Source organism: Crotalus tigris, unplaced genomic scaffold (assembly GCF_016545835.1).
Source record: "Crotalus tigris isolate CLP2741 ecotype Arizona unplaced genomic scaffold, ASM1654583v1 scf7180000019856.1557650, whole genome shotgun sequence".
In the NCBI taxonomy this organism is placed as follows: Eukaryota; Metazoa; Chordata; class Lepidosauria; order Squamata; family Viperidae; genus Crotalus; species Crotalus tigris.
Genome location: NW_024097742.1, coordinates 143,470 through 160,660, shown reverse-complemented (window position 1 = coordinate 160,660; position 17,191 = coordinate 143,470). Strand labels below are relative to the sequence as shown.

The 17,191-nt window shown below is 42.2% G+C and overlaps 1 protein-coding gene across 1 annotated transcript in view; it reads left to right on the top strand.

The window, feature by feature from the left end:
• AMN (amnion associated transmembrane protein) overlaps nt 1–17,191 on the top strand; it is a 102,229-nt gene that overhangs the window by 5,098 nt on the left and 79,940 nt on the right. The window contains exons 2-3 of the mRNA XM_039364842.1: nt 9,477–9,595; nt 9,680–9,724. Of these exons, the coding sequence (XP_039220776.1) occupies nt 9,477–9,595; nt 9,680–9,724 (164 nt within the window). The remainder of the gene's footprint in view (nt 1–9,476; nt 9,596–9,679; nt 9,725–17,191) is intronic.

The following is a 17,191-nucleotide window of genomic DNA, read 5'->3' as shown; positions in this document are numbered from 1 at the left end:
CAAGGGTTGTCTGCTATGGGGAAGTAGGGTAGTAATTCCCACTCTGAGGACTAGAGTGCTGCATTCTTTACAAGAGGGACACCCTCAGGATGAAGGCGCTTGCACACAGTCATTTGTGGTGGCCTGGCCTCGATAAAGCCATTGAGGCTCAAGTGCATGGGTGCCATGTGTGCCAACAGTCCTGGCTTGAAATGCCTCAGGCCCCAGTTCATAGAAGGGAGGAAACTCACACCCCATGGTCCAGGTTACATATAGATTATGCTAGGCCCTTTCAGGGGCAATTCTTCTTGGTTGTTGTCAATAGCCATTCTAAGTGGCTAGAGGTTGTTCCTGTGTCCTCTACTACTGCTGCCAAGACTATCCAGGTGCTGAGAAGTATTTTTGCAACTCATGGCCTTCCAGATGTTCTCGTTTCAGACAACGTCCTCAATTTACCTTTTCTGAGTTCCAGGTTCCAGGCCAACATGATCCGCCATGCAACTTCTGCTCCTTTCCACCCATTTACCAACGGAATGGCTGGACGTATGGTGCGCACCACCAAGGATGCCCTTAAGAGACTGACTTACGGTGACTGACATCACAGGTTAGCAGACTTCCTTCTTGCACATCGCACCACACCCTGCACAGCCACCAGGAAGAGCCCTGCTGAACTTCGTTGGGGTCGCCAGCTTATTACTAAGCTGGACAGGCTTAGTAATAAGCTGGGGGGTGTGTCTCAGGTGTTGCATCCGCGGGCATCGAGGAGCCTGCAAGTGGGTGCTCCGGTCTGGATTTGGAACTATGGGCTTGTCATCTCTGGGTACCAGCTGTGGTCTGCAAGGTCTCGGGGCCCTTGTCCTATGAAGTGTCCCTGGAAGACGGCCGCATTCTTTGGCAGCACATAGATCAGCTGCGTGCGAGGCTGGAGTCTCACCCTTCTGCTCCTGGCTCTGCTCTGGGGAGGGGAGGAAGGTTATAGAATACATTCTGAGGATCAATGTCAGCAGCCAGTGCCGACAGCTGAAGAGTTCATTGATCCTCCATCCCGAGATTCAGCAAGTGCTCCAAACAAGAATTCATGGGGCAGAGAACTACCTTACACACTAAGACGCACTCCAGCCAGGGAGTCACCCCAGGAGCATCCACATATTCCATATAGAAACAGTAACACTCCAGACAGGGAGGATAACTGGGGGTATCCACAGAACTCACAGAACACGCAAGAACTGGTAACCCAGCTAGGAAGCAGGTTCAATTCTGCAACTACTTCCAAAAGGAGGTCCTATGTAAGGAGGGCAAGCAGAGAGGCCTCTCCTGACTCTGGCACCTCAGGCATGACCTTGGGGTCTGCCGAATACTGGTGCCCTTTACACACCTGTTTCACAGGGCACGTCCAAAAACGGTCACTGGCTCAAGGACATAGGTTCTCAGGAACCATCCAAAGTAGTTCTGGAATCCTCAGCCAACTCAGAAGGTTGGGAGAATGCAGCTGCTCTCACAGAGCCTGGGGGAAACTCTGACATTTCTGCTGGTACGCCCTATCAGGGGTCACCTGCAAAACCTTGGCATAAAAGTCCTGGTCTAGTGAGCCCATCAGACAGGCCGGGAGGCCAGGCGCCCTTAAGGTCACGTCCTGGTCTGTCCAGCCGAGCAGGGGAGCTGTCAGGCCAGGCACCCTCCCTCATCATGCGAAGGTCCCAACAGGTTAAGGCCCCTCCTAAACACCTAGATGAGTATGTAAGGTTCTTGTCAGCATAAGAACAGTACAAGTCTATGGTGAGGAGACGGAACCTATGTGGGTAGCAATAGAACCAGCGAAGCACACATTAGAGAGTGGCAAACAAGGTGTAGCAGAATGGAGTGTCTGTAGGATGGAAAGAAATTTATTATTATTTTATATTTTTGTATGGATTGCAAGAACAAGTACCGTGTGTTTTCTAGCTAAGGGGGGAGGGGTGTTGTGCCCTGAGCCTGCAAATGCAGGCTCGGGACATTGCAAGGTTCCCGGGCAATTGCAAAAGCTGCCTGGGACCAGACTGAGTGGCGCTGACCAAGCGTGCATGCACAAGGCGCTAAAAGTGCCTAGTGATGTTGCCATCTTGTCCGGGGAGTTGGGCCTGCATGCTTTGCTCGTTGTTGTTGGAGTTTGAACTAAGCATAATAAAGAGCTGTTCCAGAGACATGTGTATTCTTCATTTGTCACCGCTCCCAGGACTTAACAACATCTACTTTATGTAGCCATTTTTTTTAACACATTGGAAATCTTTCAATCCCATGATTCTCTCACCTAAGTTTAGAAGTGACATAATCCAGTGACATAATTCAGAATCAAGCTAAAGCTCTCAGTTATGGTCAAACTAGAACATGGATATTTCTATGATTTAAAGAGGCAGAAGATTTTATAATGAATCTTGGGGTTTTTTTATTATCCAATATCTTATACAGAATTAGTGCTGAACAAAGTGCAAGCTACTATTGGGTTTTCCAATACTTAAGTCATGCCTCATTGAAGATTTGTTTCTATTTGAAATCCAGATCTAGTTCAAAGATTCTATGAGTGAACAGAAGTCATCATCACCAAAGAGATGTTGCACACAAATCACCAATATTTATATATTTATTTAGATCATTTATATCATCTTATAACAAACTCCAGACAGCTCCCAAGCAAAAAATAAAACAATATAAAATAATCACAAAAACTAAACACATTAAAAACAAAGTATGTTCCTGCTTTGGCTGATTGTCTCTGACAACAGTAGCTGGTTAACTGATATACTATCAATGAACAAACCAGTTCAAGACCTAGACAGATTTTGAAAAGGTTGGAAAGGATTCTGCTCAGTTTCTCTGCAGGACATGAACACAAGCAAGTGAATGATTGAGCTGAGGTGTTGCTGTTGTTGTTTTGAGTTTGGGGAGGGTAGTTAATTATCAATTTCTGAGATCTAGGAGATGCAGGAAGCAGCTTCTGTTTCTGTTATGTTTTACTCTGAATCTGCTTTGTTTTTATGTAACTATTTCTCTCCTATGATTCATTGCCAAGGATCAAAGCGTTCTGGATCCCTTTGCTTGCCATCGTTGGCTCATCTGGCCATTTACAATCCGGATCCTTGTTCTCATCCTCACCAGGACTGTTTGCTACTTTGTGGAACAGAAATGGGGAAAAAAACCATTGTTGGTTGCCTAGCAACCAGCAGACATATTTACAGTTTAAGAGTTGATGAGAAAAACATACGCAGGGAATATCAAATATTTACTTCCTTTCTTGTAATACCACCCACGAAAGTAGAAAATTCATGCTGGCTTTAAACATACCAGCACTGGAATTTAACCTCAAGGCTTCCTCACAGATCAGGAATGGTGTGAAATGAAGGATCTGTGACTGAATGTTTGCTGAGGGCCTTTGTTGAAAGTGTGAGAGGTGAAGTGAGATTGCCCATGTTATCGACATGCCCCACAATTGAAGTGTACTTTGGCCATGGGTGATAGTGACCATGTATTAAGTGATAGACTGAAAGGAGAGCTAAGTGTGAAATGCTAATATGCTGGCAGTGTTTCTTTGTGCAAGTTGGAGTCCTGATTAATTGGATAACTACATTTGTCCTGGACCTTCTCACAGCATCCTGGTTGTGAAGAGATTGGACAGCAATTATATTGATATTGGGGACACCAGAATGTACAATTCCACTGAAGGGGCTTGTGGTATTTTTGTTACGTTTATTATAAAACAGTTGTTGGGATTACCATTTTGTTAAAAGTTGTAGTAGAGACAAATTCACAATTTCATTTGTGCATATAAATACTGCCAAAGCTACTGGCTTATAATTGGCTCAACACTGGGGAAAAATGTACAGTATCAAGCTAAACACATTCTGTCAGTAAATCATATGGGATTAGTAGAAACTTCAAGAATAATTTAGACAGGGAAAGTGTGTGTGTGTGTGTGTGTGTGTGTGAACGCGCGCACGCGCAATGAAAAAGTGTTAAATATTTTTCAAGCATTGTTATTTGAACCAATATTAGAATCTGACTGATATTTTTAATAATCTAAAGCTAAAAAACCCATGAATTTTGGGCATCAGTAGATTGAAACATAAGCATATTATATTATATCCATTCCAGTCTAGACAATTCTTGATTTTTCTCACTTTTACAGCCAGAAAAAAAAATCAGAAAGATAAAACAGGCTATTTAGGCCATCAAATCCAACCTGCTGTTCAATCCAGAAATCCAAAATGAAGCATATCCAATAGATGATTTTCCAGTCTCTTACTGAAAATATTTTTTTCCTACTAGCAAGTCACAATGCTATTCCCCCATCCTGGAAATGCCACAAAACCATGCCAGCATGAAATGTCACATCTCCATTTCCAATCTGTATCTGACTTCTGTTGCTCCTCTTCCATATCATTGCAGTCATCTGACTTCAAGATAATGAATGACAAAAGCTAATAAATTGTATAAAGCTTGAATCTATCCTTAAATAATAGCCTGAATAAGGAGGAAAAGTAGTATTCTAACACTGGTACAATTAATTTAAATCTACCTAAATTATGGGCTAGTGAGATGAAGGCAATATCATGGAATCTTGGGAGGAAAAGGATTGTGCCATGATATTATTAGGTATAGGTGGACATGACTTTCATCCCAGGAAAGGATTTTCACCTTTTCCTCAGTAATAAATCAATCTCACTATCCAAAATTCTGGTTCCCCCCCCCCTCTCTAATCTTCAACAATGACATGTTTTTCTATAGTTTAGCTTAATCCCTGTTCTGCACTGTGGTTAAAAAAAAAAAGATATTGACCTGTGTGATACTGATCTAGAGACTTGAAAACTTTTATCCATTCTGTCAGTCTTACCTTTTTTAATTGATCCAATTTCTCTGAATTTTTCTTAACATAATGCAGAGAACTGAACATAGGAAGGATTCAAGATGGGACTGACTAATGCAAAATAAGGTGGATCTATTACTTCCCGTGATCTGGATGTAACAGTTCTTTTGATGCAACCTAAAATTGCATTTGCTTTTTTGGTGCTATGTCATATCGCTGAGTAATGTGATGGCTGATCAAATACAGTTCCAGATCACACATACAATTACTTTTGGCAGTCATGGCTTTTTATTTTCACTTCTGTTTTTAAAGCACCATCGATAAAAATACTTTTTATTTCTTTTCTTTCTCTCTGTCCACAATTGTCATCTAATAGGATTGATTTATTATATCTTTGCCCCTTAAACTCCACAGCCAAACTCCTGTTAAGTTTCCCTGATTGGGTCTGCCAGGAAGTAAACAGATTTATTTTTTAAGTTGTTAAGAATAGTTTCATACTGCCTATGATATTTTTTTTCTTCTAAACTGAATCACATGAGTTGGTGAGCAGAAATTAGGATTGAAACTATAGCATCTGGGGGAGAGTTTTTCTAACCCCTTCCTCTATTCAAGAAGTGATTCACATAGAAACATCCTCTCTGAAGTCGCTATTACTTTGGGGGGAAGTTTCCATTGACACAACAATATATTCTCTTTTAGTTCTCCCTTAGCTTGGTGGAGTTTTCTTACTATATGAGATAAATTTTAGTCTTCTTTAAAACTGAGAAACTTGATTTTATTCTCTGTGATAGTGTTTCAGAATTTAAAAAATGCATCATAACTCATTTTTTTTTCAAGGTTACACAAACTCAACTTTTTCAGTGTCCCTTCACGGGGATTAGATTCTAGTTCCTTGATCATCTTTGTTGCCTGTTTCTAGTTTAATTTCTTTGAATCTTTATTAAAACTATGATTCTTAGTAATACAAAAAGTGCTGATGGTGAGGGATCAAGCCAAATAAAATAGATCACAAATCACAGGAAATGTGATTTGTAAATTTTGCTTATGTTAATACAATTGCAATTGTTTTCTTTGCAGTCACATCACTTTGTTGACTTATATTCAGTTTGCAATAAACTACAATTCCAAGATCTTTTTCATAAATACTATAACCAAGACAGGGGTATGACAGGTCTGCAATTTGATGATTTTCTTTTTCCTATTTGAAGCTCCCCTCTAGTTATCTGGTGCTTCACCAGAATTTCTCAAAGGCAATATATAAGAAATTGGTCTGATTATCACTTAACTATTTCAGTATACTACAGTACAGTTAATTTGTCCAGAAGATTTAAACTCATCCAAAGTGCACAATTATTCTCTGATCATCTTTGCATCAGTCATCTTCTTTGCCCTATCATCTTCTCTGTCATAATTTCCAGGTGAAGCAATATTCTTATTATCCCAAAGCATTGTGCCTTCTAAGCAGCTGGTATACTGATTCTTTTCCTTTCCTTTCCTTTCCTTTCCTTTCCTTTCCTTTCCTTTCCTTTCCTTTTCATAATACTTTTTTTTTTTTGCTAGTAAACTTTGTACCTCAACTTCGTCTGAGCTTTTAATTTCCTAGCACCAGTTCTACCTCTTTCTTGGTAACCTGGTCAGCAACACAAGTCAAAAATGTCTCAGAATAACTGTACTTTGAAGAAGGAGAAAAATCTATTTTAAAGAGAGAAACTTCTCAACAGATTTCGTAATTTCTCTTTCCTAGAACAAAGGGTGATATAGGAGAAAGATAGTTACTTCATTCAAGATGATTATCTCTGCTGGATTACATCCCCAAAATAGATGATGTTAAAGGTAGCCAATTACTGGCCAGAGATTTCTGGAGCAGATACATTTACAGATAAAATGCAGAGAATTAAACAAGAAATCTACTTCTACATGATTTGGTTACTTCTGTACAAGTGATACCTAGGTGAATGATAGCAAATAATGGAAGATTCTGTATCTAGGAATATTTGTTGGGAGAATGGGTGAATGCAATAAAAATTTACAACTGTTTGTTGTAGTCAGGCAGTTATAGACTCCACAGCCCATGTCTTCTCAATAAAATTATATTTCTTTTCTTGGTTTATCAACAAATCAACTTGTTTATGAATATTCTTAAATAATCTCACATTTATTGTAACCCAAAGAGGATATTTTCTTCCTTTCTGCTTGACTGATGAATGCTAACAGGGCCCACAAAATGAACTCATCTAAGTAGTTTTTTTTTCTAGGAAAGACTGAAATAATTTAATACTTGGTTTAACAATAATTTTTAGTTCCTAATTTAACGGAATCTACAGTTTCTAATTGGGTTGAAGCCCCTTCATCACATATTGATATTAGAAAAAGACACTGTTCCAAATAATCTAACTTGCATTTTCTAACTAAAGTAAATTGAACATATGAGAACTTTTCAGACATTAGCTTAATTGAATTGCCGTGGAAGAAAAGCTCATATTTGCTAATTTGTTCTACTTTGTTCCATAAGTTGTGTGTGTGTGTTTGAAGAATCTGACAAAGATTAAATAAATAGAAACTATACATGCAGGTTGCTCACACAATTATAGTCCTTGTATATAGCAAAATCTTTGATTATAACAGGCTAACATTAATTTCACTCTTTCTGCATGTGCATTCAGGTAGTACAGGTTAGGTGCTGTGCAGGATGTATGAACGAGCAGAAGAATGAAAGAAGTGTTACTTGGTTGGCAAGTGATCATCATGAGATGCTTCACCCACTGTGTAAGAGTGAGCACAACACTAATTAAGGGCATTCTTCTGCCACCACCATTTCATTTCCCAAGACTTAGATGCAATAGAAAACTATATATGATTACTGGATCCTCACTTCTGATGATCTGAAATGCTGAGAACAAGGAGCAATGTTTCCAAGCCACTCCAATTTCTTTAGAAACAAAATCCATTGTCCACCACACCAAAGGGCAGACATGTAGGGAAAGGGAGGGAGGGAGGGAGGGAGGGAGGGAGGGAGAAGAAGGAAGGAAGGAAGGAAGGAAGGAAGGAAGGAAGGAAGGAAGGAAGGAAGGAAGGAAGGAAGGAAGGAAAGAAGGAAGGAGATGATAAAGTGAATAGAATTGAATTCTATTCAATTCTATTGAATGAAAGGTGTTCTTTCATGTCAAGGAAAAGGGGGAAATTAATAAAATAGTAATAATTAATTAGTAATTCACCTTATATTTTTTGCTTGTTTGCCTGCAGCATTGACAGGCTAGCTTTTCCCTTATAGAACCACAAGTTCAGGACTTAGGAGGAGATGTGGTACATGGACTAGCAATATAAATTAACATTTCAACTAGATTAGTAGAACCCAACAAAATATAAATATTAAAAAAGATCTATGTTCAAATATCAATGTCTAGGTCATCTAACCATTGAAATGCAGCATTGTTTGCATTAAAGAAATCAGATACTGGACTGGTATATGCCCTCAGCTTACCTCAATGTGGTAATAATTCCCTCCAGTGGGAAAATGAAACCTCAGTAAAGGAGGGGAAAGTAGCATCACAACAATTTCATTTACTCCAAGCCAGTGTTCTCCCAACATTAAAGACATTCTGGGAACACAGATGTCTGGACCCTCTTTCAGACTGGTTCAGAATCGTTCCGTGGAAGGCCCCTAAAAGGCTTTTTATGGTGGAATCCTAATAACTAGGAGTCAGAAATCTTCCTTACTTGATCTCATCTATAGCAATTCCATCTTCCAGGACAAAATCATCCTCTGAGAAGACTAGATGTATGAGAAAGTATTTTAAAAATAATAGCAATTGACAGTTCTTCATCATAATGAGTACAAAACACTGCAAGGGTCTTCCAGGGCATGAATTGATTCACAATCCATTTGCTATGTTTGCTTAGATCTCAATTACTTTAGATGTGACAGAAAATCAGGCTGTCCAATATGTATGCATGGTTATTTTCTTTGAAGGAGAAGCATGAATTGGGTAAGAAGCTGCTTTCTATGGTGCTTGCTGGATTTTGCCATATTTAAAGCCTTTCTGGAAATTCTCTAGAAATCATTGCCTAAAGCAAGTAATTAAATTGCAGTGGAACAATATTTAAGTAAGAAATAAACAACAATAATAGGAAGAGTGTGGCTAAATAACAAATGTGTCCCTACCACAATTGTTGTATCCTTAAAATGAACCTGCAACATTGGCTATTGCATGCATGCCAAAGTATACATAGTAGTAGTACTTATACATCCATTTGAGCATAGCAATACCAGCAGGAAGCATTCTGCCATAAAGCAAAAATGCTGTTGAAAATACAATAAAACACAATATGTAGAGTTGTTAAGGTTCAAGGACATCAATCAGTCTGGCCAGGGTGTATCAAGTGGCATTTTAATACCTGTGGTGATATCTAAAATATATAGCTACTTGGGTTTTTTTTTAGTGGCTTAATAAATATGTATGTGTGTGTGTGTGTGTGTGTGTGTGTGTGTGTGTGTGTGTGTGTGTGTAAAGGAAAAGGCCAAGCTTCAAAGTTGTAATGTTGCTTTAATCATTCAGTGATTGGAATAAGAAAAATCAGTCATCCTATTTTGCTGTGGTCATATCTTCCCAATCAAAGCTTGTTGATACCATAGTTACTGTTTTCTATTGGTTTTTCCTAGGCTCTTCAGTTGCTGTGTACAAACAATGGATTCCAAATACAAATTTTGAAAATGCTGTTAACTGGGATCAAAACCGAGTCCCATGTGCCAAGGATGCCATTCTTTTTGGGAGTAGTAAGGTGCTTAATTTTTTAATCAAAACCAAATTTGCCATAGCCAGGAATTTCAGGAATTGGGTTTTTACATGTCCTTATTTCTTTCAGATTGTATCAGTTTTTGTCCAGGCATCCCACTCTTTGACAGACATGGTAAGTGTTGCGTCCTTCGCGAAATGGCAAGACACGAGAAGCAGTTGTAGTTCTCAAGACTTCTTTATTCTTAGTTCAGCTTACAGTTGGAAGACGCCGGCAATGCCCAAAACTCTTGGCCTCTTATATAGGCCATTCCCGGGTCAATCTGCAACTTTTGGTGCGCCAGCACTTGCGCATGCGCACAAGTACTGGTGACAGCCTGTCTGGTCCCGGGCAACTTGCACCTGTCCGGGACCGTTTGCAATGCCCCGAGCCTGCTTGCACAGGCTCAGGACATAACACCGCTTCCCCCCAGGTTAAAACTATTAACCATGCCATAGTAACACATAACCCATTGCGAGTGTAGTGCCATACTACCCAATGCCAGGTATTACTTTTGCTTCCATTAGTCTAAGTGTTCTGTTCCCTCTGTTAACTCTGTTTTGTCAACAGAGTTACAAAATCTTCTAAATACTTAGGAGATTTCCTGGCTCTCTGTGACCTCCTAACTTCTGGGTACCTGCCAAGTACCCCTTGACTGAGGGGTGATGCGTGCCTGTCCCCCTTGTTTTGCCTTGGTGGTCCCCAATGACTGTGCTCCAATGCCTGGCCTGCTTGCTTGCCCACCGGGCTCGTCAGGCCAGGGCTTCTTCCTTTGTTTAACCTGGTTGTCCTGCCTTGCTGCAGGCTCTCTGGCCCCTCTAAGTGACTGTCACTGTTGGGCGATTCTTTAGAACCTCCAAGGTCCATCCAAGACCTGTCAGGAGGTTCTCTGTCCCCTGGTTCCCGTTCTGTCCCCAGGCTTGTGGGGTTTTCAGTACTGTCCCAAAACTCAGTTGTCCCCTGAGTGAAGTCAGAGGTGTTGTAGTCGGGATTTGGTTCCTCGACCACCTCCCTGTATGTTTGCCCTTCTAGGGACAGGGGTAGTGTCGGGCCAACTAGAAGGAGTGTGTGCCAGCTCTCTTGCGGGAAATGGTTTATTGGGATGCTCCCAGGTATCCTCCCTGACTGGAGTACTGTGTGATGCGGGTGACTAGTGATTATGCCCTCGGGGTGACTCCCTGGCTGGAGTAGGCGTTGATGCCTGATATCTAGTTGGGCTCCTTGAATTCCTGTTTGGAGCACTCGCGGAATCTTGAGATGAGCCGTTTGTGGCTTCCTCATTGATAATGGGCAGCAGCCCATGCCCTTCCCCTTGCCCAAAGGGGTCCCCCTCCCCCCCTGGAAAAGACCTAGGAGTCTCAGCGGGAAGGTCCCGTCTAGGGCGAAGTTGGTCGATGTGTCGACGCAGGACACGACCGTTGTCCAGGGACACCTCGTAAGACAGAGGACCTCTGACCCTGGATTTAGAAGTGGGGACCCATGAATGACCAGGCCCGTAATTACGAGTCCAAACTGGGGCACCCACAAGGAGTTGTCTAGGTGCCCTGGGGCGTGTGTAAGAAGAAGGCAGTCTATCCGGATGCAACCGGTCAAACTGGTAGTCAGTTTGCGCCCCCAACAAAGTTCAGCTGGGCTCCTCCCCATAGAAGTGGACGGTGTAGTGCGATAAGAAAGGAGGAAGTCAGCCAACCTGTGATGCATGTCTCCGTAGGTGATTTTCTTCAAGGCGTCCTTGGTGATGCGAACCATGCGTTCAGCCATACCATTGGTGGACGGGTGGAAAGGTGCAGAGGTGGCATGACGAATCATGTTAGCCTGTAAAAAAGCTTGGAATTCGAAAGAAGTGAATTGAGGGCCATTGTCAGACACGAGGACATCTGGAAGCCGGTGTGCAGCAAAAATCCCCCTCAGTACTTGAATAGTCTTTGCAGTGGTGGTGGAAGAGACAGGTACAACCTCAAGCCATTTTGAATGGCTATCAACTAGGACCAAGAAGAATTGACCCTGAAAGGGCCCAGCGTAGTCAATGTGCACTCTAGACCATGGAGACTGTGTTTCCTCCCATCTATGTACAGGAGCTTGTGGCATTTCGGGGCGTGAGCGTTGGCAAAGGTGGCATGCGTGCACCTTAGCTTCAATGTCACTATCTAACCCAGGCCACCACAAATGGCTGCACGCGAGCGCCTTCATGCGTACAATGCCAGGATGACCCTCGTGGAGGGAACCTAAGACCCTAGTCCTCATTGAGGTAGGAATGACAACTCTGCTTCCCCAAAGCAGACAACCCTGGAAGGTGGACAACTCGTTCCTTTTAGACCAGAAACTCTGAAACTCCGTGCCAGGACAGCTCTCTGGCCATCCAGATAAAACCCAAGAAAGGACACGTGAAAGTGTGTGATCTGTGCCTGATTCAGCGGCTACATCTCTGGCATTCAAAGGAGACTCGGGCAAGGCCTGAATGGAGAGAAGATTGATAGCTGGAGCAGGGTCAGCTTCTATTACCGGCAGGGGTAACCTACTGAGGCCATCAGCATGGCCCATTTCCTTCCCAGGTTTATGAAGTAGGGAGAAATCATAGGCAGAAAGAAAGATAGACCATCTTAGCATTCTGGGGGAGATGATTTGGGGAGTTTGCTTACATGTGGTAAATAGTCCCAACAAAGGCTTATGGTCAGTGAAGACCGTGAAATACCTGCCATATAAAAAATCATGGAATTTTTTAAATCCAGCAACCACAGCTAAAGCCTCCCTGTCTATTTGAGCATAATTAAGCTCAGCAGCAGACAAAGTTCTGGAGTAGTATGCAACAGGAACCTGAGTTCCATCTGACCTGAGGTGGCTTAGTACAGCTCCTACCCCATAAGGAGAAGCATCACAAGCGATGCACACAGGAAGGGATTCATTGAAATGTGCGAGTACACTGTTAGAAGTGAGTAAGGCCTTGACCTCATTGAAACTTGCCTCATGTTTTTGTGACCACTGCCACACTGCCTGTTTGTCTAATAGCCTGTGAAGAGGCTCAGCTACACTAGCCTTATGTGGAAGAAAGGAATTGTAGAAATTCAGAAGGCCCAGGAAAGCCTGTAGTTCGGCCTTAGACTTTGGCCTGGGAGCATGCAGAATAGCTTTCAGTTTGGATTCAGCAGGGTGAATCCCAGTAGCATCAATTTTGAATCCCAAAAAATCAGTAGAAGGCACCCCAATTTTACATTTGTCCTTCTTAAGCTTGAGGCCCGTTTTCCTGAACCTTAACAGGACAGCCCTTAATCTCTCAGCTAAGTTGTGTGTAGAATCTCCTGCAATTAAGACATCATCAAAATAGGGGCAAACCCCTGGTATACCCTGTAGTGTGTTTTCCATTACACTTTGGAAAATTCCAGGAGCGACATTTACTCCAAATTGTAGCCTCTTCACCTTGAAGGCCCCTCTGTGGGTCACAATGGTCTGAGCTACAGCAGTATCATCATCAACAGGCAGCTGTTGATATGCCTGAGCTAGGTCAAGCTTTGCAAAAACGCGCCCCCCCCTTGAGGGAGGCCAGAATATGACTGACCACAGGAACAGGATAGGCATGTTGCTGCAATGCCTTATTCAGAGTGCATTTGTAATCAGCACAGATGCGAATGTCCCCATTTGCCTTGAGAGGCGTGACAATGGGGGTTTCCCAGGGACTGGAGTCCACAGGTTCTAGAACTCCTTGCTGAATCAGTTTGTCCAACTCAGTGTCAATTTTACTTTTTAAAGCAAAAGGGACCCTTCTTGCTTTAATTCTAATGGGAGTGACGGTGGGGTCTAGTTTTAATGACACAGGGGGTCCTTTGTATGTGCCCAGCTGGGGGCTGAAGACATCTGCAAATTCTTTGCAGACTTCTTGTAGGTCAAGTGTTTGCAGACTATTGAGCCCTGTGACGTGTATTCCCAAGGCCTCAAACCAATCGAATCCTATGAGACTCGTTCGTTCACCCCCTACTACTATTAGATCTAGTGGACCTTCAAAATCCTTATACTGTACGTTAAGGGTGGCCTCCCCCTTAACACACACTCTGGAGTTTTGAAAGTCTGTTAACACAATGTCAGAAGGCCTCAGCTTAGCCTGAGTTCCACTACCAGAACAAATCTTCCTAAACGTTTGCATGGAAATGATTGAAAGTGCAGACCCCGTATCCAGTTCCATAGCCAATGGAACCCCTTGTAGCTTCACCTTAAGTGACAGCTTTTTCTTAATGGGCTTGTGTGTGCCTGTCCTATAGATGCTTCTTCGCGAAGCGCAAAACCCCACCCTGTTTTGGCTGGGAACCCTGGTACCTTTCAGGCGCAATTCTTCCTGAGGTTGTACCTTCTGACGGCCCAGGCACACAGCTGCAATGTGTCCTTGTTTTCCGCAGGCCCTGCAGATAGCGGAGCGGAACTTGCAGTCGGTTCTCTTGTGGCGACCTCCACAAGCGATGCACTTGGGGAGAGCTGAAGAGCTTCCTTTTTGTTTCCCTTCCTTTGTGGGGTGGAGACGGTCCACTTCCTCGTCAGGGTCCTCCTCAGAGTTCCTTTGGACTTCTTCCTGGTGCACGGACGCAGCATCTGGACTGTTTCTGATCGGCCGCATGTTCTTGATGGCGCCGCCCGCTGCTTCTTCTGCGGTGACCTCTCTCAAGGCATCTTGGAATGACAAGTCCTCCTTGGCAAAAAGTCTCTGTTGTAACTCTCTAGGCCTTAGACCGCATACAAATCTGTCCCTCAGTCGTTCTTCGAGGTCTTTGAACTCGCAATGTTTGGCAGCTTTCCTCAACGCGGCGATGTACTCCTTGGCCGATTCTCCGGGTCGTTGATCCCTCTGCTCGAAGGTGTGGCGCCACGCAATGATGGACATCTTGGGCTGGAAGTGCTCCTTCAGTAGCTTTTTTAGATCTGCGTAGCTGACAGACTCTAGAGGGACAGGTGCTGCAAGGTTCTCAGCGATTTCGAATGCGTCTTGACCGCAAACGCACAGCAGGGTGGCAGCCTTTAAACTATCTTCCCGTACCTGATTTACCTTGAGGTAGTTTTCCACCCTGGCTATGTAGGACTCCCACCTCTCTGGCTGTGAGACGTCAAATTCCGAAAGCCTTCCAATTTTTGCCATTTTGTAGAAAGGAAGGGTCTATCTGCCAGCCTACCCCCGAATGCACGCTGGATTGGCAGGTAGCTGCCGAGTCAACGCCGTTCCTGCCGCTCAGGACTCACTTGGGTAAGCTTACACCTTTTCGATTGATGTAAGGCATCCCATCCTCGTCGCCAGTGTTGCGTCCTTCGCGAAATGGCAAGACACAAGAAGCAGTTGTAGTTCTCAAGACTTCTTTATTCTTAGTTCAGCTTACAGTTGGAAGACGCCGGCAACGCCCCAAACTCTTGGCCTTTATATAGGCCATTCCCGGGTCAATCTGCATCTTTTGGCGCGCCAGCACTTGCGCATGCGCACAAGTACTGGCGACAGCCTGTCTGGTCCCGGGCAACTTGCACCTGTCCGGGACCATTTGCAATGCCCCGAGCCTTCTTGCACAGGCTCAGGACATAACAGTAAGTATACTCATTATTGTGACATGTTCAACTAGAGTAATGCTTAAATATATTACATACTTAAAATTGTACTGCAAGTAAGTGAAAGATTAATTTTGTGCCATTTCTATTTATGTTGTACCAGTACGAGTATTATTCCCTTTCAGAATAATAAACAAAAACAAGCCCAAACAATTATGTCTGGAAGGCTTGATCAAAAGCATCAAGATGGTAATCGAACTGTGATCAAAGAAAACGCAGTCAAATCTCTTCCTGCAGTGCACATAAAAAACAGGCAGGGTTTTGATCACACTATCATAACTGCCATTTGGACTTTTTAACCATGCCTTATGGACATCTGAGTCCAAAATCAATCACTTCCCTTGATGATCTTAGCTTATGTTCATTAGAAAGAGATACTTGGAATGATACTTGTTCATATACACCCTCCAAGAACCATGGTTCAATTATTTAGATAAGATATGTTTCTCTTATTACTTGAACAGAACTATCATATTTTAAAGTATGCATGCAAAACTAATGTGCAACATTCTGAAAATGCTTCTGATACTAATTCATTTCTTAAGAAAATATTTTGAGTTCTGCTGTAAAATTCTTGGAGGTTTCAGAGAATTCTGCATGTGTTTGAGAGTACTCTAGAGATTAAAGTAGGGATTTGAGGCCTCACGGTTTATTCTTAAAGCAGAGATGTGAGACCTCATGGGACATAAGTCAATAAAGTTAAGTATATTCTTCACCAAGTTGATCACAACCCATGGTAACTACATGGATGCACCCATGCTGTTTTCTTGGAAAAAGGAATTGGGCTGAATTGCCTTATTCTAGGACTTTAGATTATTATTTCCTAGTAAAGTCTACAGCCTTTAACTTTACATTCACTTACTAATCAGAACCAACTATGCTTAGACTTAGATCAATTTAGTTGAGCGTTGTTATTTGTTTTTACTTTAAGTCAGTACCCTGTCCTCTTATTTTTATGTAAGAGCAACTTGCTTCTGCTTAGTGACAAATGATCAGAATTGCCAGTGCTTACATAAGATTCTTGTAAAATACTGTTGGACTCAGTATTAGCCAGAATTGAATTCAGGAACTGCAGACCTTCTGTGTCTAAAGATGTACATATTGCCATCCCAATTTGGAAGGAGAACCCTGGAGACTGATAACATTTTTATGTCAGATTGTTTACTTGGGTATGTATGCAGCAATAAGATGAGGATTCACAGGTTCTCATAATCACTACTCCACACAATTCTTGTTCTTCATTTGTTTCAAGGGGAACCACAGATCATCAAATTTCTTGTAGCATAAATGTCAGCTCTTTACATCCTTTTCAAACCTATTTTCACAACAGATGGCTTACATGTACAGATAAGATCTAGTATAATACAAAATTGAGTCATCTTTCTTTTATAATTTATGATTTCTTGGGACTAATCCAACTTCTGCTGAAGAAAACCCCTTTCTTTTGTCATATCTGAAGATGTATTGACTCAGGAAATCCAGACAAAAGTTCTATTCATAGAAAGCATAGTCAGAATTACATTTTGACTCTACCAACATCTTGATCAACTCACAAGCCCAAGACATTATTTTATTGAGCTAATTCTTGAGCTACTCAAACCAAATATTTAATGTCTTCTGGTTTGTTTGAATAAATATGGTTGTATATTTATTCTCCACAGTGCTCTTGTCATTACATGCTTCCCTTTCCCACAAAGTATGAGCTATTCTTGGAGCAGCACTTTTTTGTTCATTTTCTTTTTGTAGGTTTGAGTATATGAGTGTTGAGGGGGGGGGAAGGGTTGGGTTCTGCAGGTTTATAATTCTTTGTAGTATTTACAACTGTGTCTTGAAACCAGCAAGTAACAAATCTGAAGTAGGCAATTTGTGGCAAGCCTAATGTTGCTGAACTACAATTTCCATCATTGTTCCCATATATGCTGGGACTTCTGGGAATTAATTCATCAGCACTTGGACTACCACAGCTTCTCTACTTCTCCAATTACACTACGTAGATTCCATGCTGAAAAATACCTTCAGTTTTGGGCCTCC